General features: G+C 47.6%; 1 protein-coding gene across 1 annotated transcript in view; it reads left to right on the top strand.

Annotated features, from left to right (window-relative positions):
* Window positions 1-1,173, top strand: part of DHX40 (DEAH-box helicase 40) — a 19,279-nt gene extending 18,106 nt beyond the window's left edge. The window contains exon 18 of the mRNA XM_019545697.1: window positions 367-1,173. Within this exon, the coding sequence (XP_019401242.1) occupies window positions 367-503 (137 nt within the window). The 3' untranslated portion in view covers window positions 504-1,173. The remainder of the gene's footprint in view (window positions 1-366) is intronic.
* The last annotated feature ends 2,538 nt before the right edge of the window (window positions 1,174-3,711 follow it).

The following is a 3,711-nucleotide window of genomic DNA, read 5'->3' as shown; positions in this document are numbered from 1 at the left end:
CTCCCTCTCTTCTATCCCCCTCTGGTTGAAGTGGGTAGCAAAGAAAACAAGGATGTGCATAGAAGGTCCACAGGCATATGGCATCCAGGTGCATCCAGGGGAGCTGAGGCTGGGATTTTTCTTATGCATATTTGCCTTTGCAGAGCCAGGTGGGCTTTTCTACAGAAAGGATGTCCTGACAGTTAGCTGGTAATTTGCCCTTTGTGGAGGTCAGGAATCTTCCACTTGAATGGCTGAGTGTGACACTTGGAGGATTTAGGCCCCTATTTCACGTTGGGCATCTCACTCTAACCCGTGAGATCAGCAGGGTTGCAGCAGCGTTTATAATTGCACGGTGTAATGGTTGATGCTGTCTGTTCCTTCAAGAAACAACAGACACCTCGGCAAAGAAGGTGGAGAAAAGGAACGATGACAAATCCATACAGGATGCCCGAGCTCGCTACCTCCAGAGGAAGCAGCAAAGGGCACAGGGTGTAAATGCCACGCTGGACGAGACTGGCTGACGGCGACAAGGACTTCAGGCCTGACAAAGGCATTCTGTGTAATTGCTGTGCAATTGCTGTTGGTGCATTCACAGTGTACAAACATCCCCAGTGATGACAACAGCTTGGCACAAACCAGAAGCGTTACCAGTTCCTGTGGAGTCTGTCTGCTTGGGGGTACGACCTGATCCTCTCTGCCCCGTGTTCATGAGGGATGGCGACGAAAGGTTAACGAGTTGAATTTTCATTGCCATGTATCACCGGCTATAACTCGTCCTCTCACGGTCGTGGAAGAAAAGGCAGCCTTTATGGCCTGTGCCTGTTTTATGGCGCTTAACTAGAATTGGGGTTGATTTGTGAAATCATTTCCCTGCTGCTTGTAGTCACTTTTTTCTTGACCAGTTTTTTAAATGGGATGTGGCTTTGCAGTATTACCTGTGGGTAACATGTTTTATTTCTCTCTGTACATGAAGGATTTACCTGACCTCTTTGTGATCATGTCCGTGTGATGTATTCAGACCATTGTAATGCAGCATGTGCTGTTTTATTGATGGAAACCTAAGAATCACAGCTCCAAATGGCTTGTCATTCACACTGTCTCTGGCTTATGCAGGATTGTTTTTTGCCCTGTATTTAGCTGTCCCATGCCCAGTGACAGCTTTCATATTAAATTGTCTCATCTGTATGCAAATGAATTAATGAATGTATACTTTACATTGTTGCTAATGAGGTATAATCTGTGTGTCTTGAGGTGATTGCCAATCGGCAAAGAAACAGCAGTTTTTCTAGTTTCCCGCTCAACAGATGGGTTTCAGCCCAGAGTCCCACAGAGGCCTGCTTTGCTTACTTGATTTATTGATGGATTTTAATAATTGTCCTCAAGAGCTGCTTATTTCTGGCAAGTATTCAATGGAAAAAAGAGATGCTGGCTGCTTTCTGGACGTGGGAACAGTATTTTACTTTCTTCCTTCTCTTACAGTTCAATTTTAAGGTGACATTTAGATAGTAAGTGCAAGAGGGGACTGTGTCATCCCCTGTAACAGCACAGATCCCGTGTTTGATTGTCAATAAATAGTGAATGTTCTACATAAAACCAATACCAGTAGTCAGGACAAACTCCAGAAATGACAGCAGCACGTCCGTGTCATAAGCCCATGCTTGCGAGGTTTGTTCTGGTGTTCAGCTCCGTGCTCTCCTAAAAGCCCTTTTGGCTAATTGGCTTAATGCGTTTTGCTTCTCACTTGAAATCACCTGCAAAACTTCACAGGAAGGAAGAGCTGCACCTGCTTACCCCCTCTTGCCACCTCAGGCATGGGTCTTTTGGAGCAGTGCAGCAAGCATGGCCTTACAACGATGCGGCTGTTTCAAAGGGGTAGATGCAAAGCAGCTATGCACATGAAACATGACGGGTTGTGCGCAAGGCTGCGATGACTGGGTCATATTTTTAGTTCTTAAAACTGACAGGAAGTTAAGGGCTGGGCTCTAAGAGGACTGACACACTGGAGCACTTAGCTCTAGGCGCATCGAGCCCAGAGGGGAAACCACAGCGCCACTGGAGGCTGCTGAGATCTCCGTCCAACATATAGGGAGCACAGGGGCCCTCCCAACAGCTGCCATGCCAAGCGGGAGTCGTCTAAACTAGCCAGTCGGCCATGTTAGAGATCAGCATCGTTCAACCCCAGATCAAGGACCCCGTGCTGGGTTAGGCACCTCTCAGGTCAGCCTTCACAGCCCTGAGCCTTTCCTCCACGTTTGAAACCTCAGCCAGACCTTTAAAAACCCAAAGAATTTTGTTTTTCTTTTTAAAACGACACCAGAGGTGAAGGGGTGCTGTCCCCACTCCCCCTCTTCCATAAGAGCCCAGCAGTTGGAAGAACGCTTGCCCAAGATACACAGGGCTTGCGTTCGATCCCAGCCCTCTCTCCTCTCTGGAGAGGAGGCAGCCCTCGGTTGTTCTGCGGGGTGGACACTCTCAGTTGAAGCTGTACCACTGGGCAGAAAGGCTGGGAAGAATCACTGGGCCACAGCAGGCTCGCTGGGAGTGTGCTTCAGGTTTTGGGCACTATCCAAAGAGACAAGACCACACGATCCCTTTCTTAAAGGGCTTGTGATCCAGAGGGGCTGCGAGATGAGTGCTTTTCTGTGGGGTGAGGCAAATCAAAAAGAGTTTTTGTGCATGCTCTACCACTGCAAAGAAGTAATACATCTAAGGCTCCTTCTCAGTTGTGTTCCTCCACATGTTTTGCTGGAAGATTTTAATTCTTTCGCCCTGTGCATCAACCTCCGCTTTTTAGCAGCCAACCTGTCCTGTGCCTCACTAACTATAGTCTCTCTGATTCTGTTAAGGGGCCTGGGAGTACCACACACTTGGGTTTTTAAGGTGTCATGTTGTTCAGCTTTGCTGCTTGCAAGCAAGATTATGTCCGTATTGCGCGCTGAGTTTGTCTGTATGTACAATATCCATTTCTGCTTGGATCATTCTTCCCAACACTTCGTAATACTAAACTTTCCTTTGACTTCAGTGGTAACAGTAAACAATTTTTTTGCACTGGAACTGGGAATGGCAGTGTGTCAGGATTTTGCAGGCACGCAGTCACAAATAAATAGGAACACAATGCCTTACAGCACATGCGATGCTTTATCGGAGGATCTGGCATACCACAGGTACTAGCGTAGTCAAACAAGCGAAGCAGCGTGAATGCTTCTCAGCCTGTTGGCTAAGATCAAGTATGACGGGGCGGGGGCATCTGACGGCCCCAGCCTCTGGGCCTGGGATTTGCACGTAGGATTCCCACCTGGATATGGGAAGTATCTGAACTGGGATGTAGGATACTGGCCCACTTGAAGTCGGATGACTCATGTATTTAGACACAGTTTTTTGATTTGGCTCTTGGGAATATTAATGAAAAGAAAAGTGAAAAAGTGAAATGCCAGCCTCAGTTTGACATTTATGTTCAGTGGGGGTTAGGCTACGGGAGATTCTTTTTTCTTATGTTGTATACAAAATTAATCAGTCCAGGGGCTGGGCAGAGGTGAAGCCAGTCTCCATGTCTAGTGCACCCACTAGCAAGGTTACAACATCCCTTCTGATTGAAAAGCCCACTCCTCAGCCAGGTAACCCAGCGATTCTTGATGCGGGGTGCCACGGCACTTTGGGGTGCCTGGAGATCCTTTGGAGGGTGCCACGAAACACCACCTGTGCAAACAGGATCCACAACACTATTTCAGA

This window comes from Crocodylus porosus, unplaced genomic scaffold (assembly GCF_001723895.1).
Source record: "Crocodylus porosus isolate Cpor-Errol unplaced genomic scaffold, CroPor_comp1, whole genome shotgun sequence".
NCBI classification, from domain to species: domain Eukaryota; kingdom Metazoa; phylum Chordata; order Crocodylia; family Crocodylidae; genus Crocodylus; species Crocodylus porosus.
This window is presented reverse-complemented; position numbering and strand designations above follow the sequence as displayed.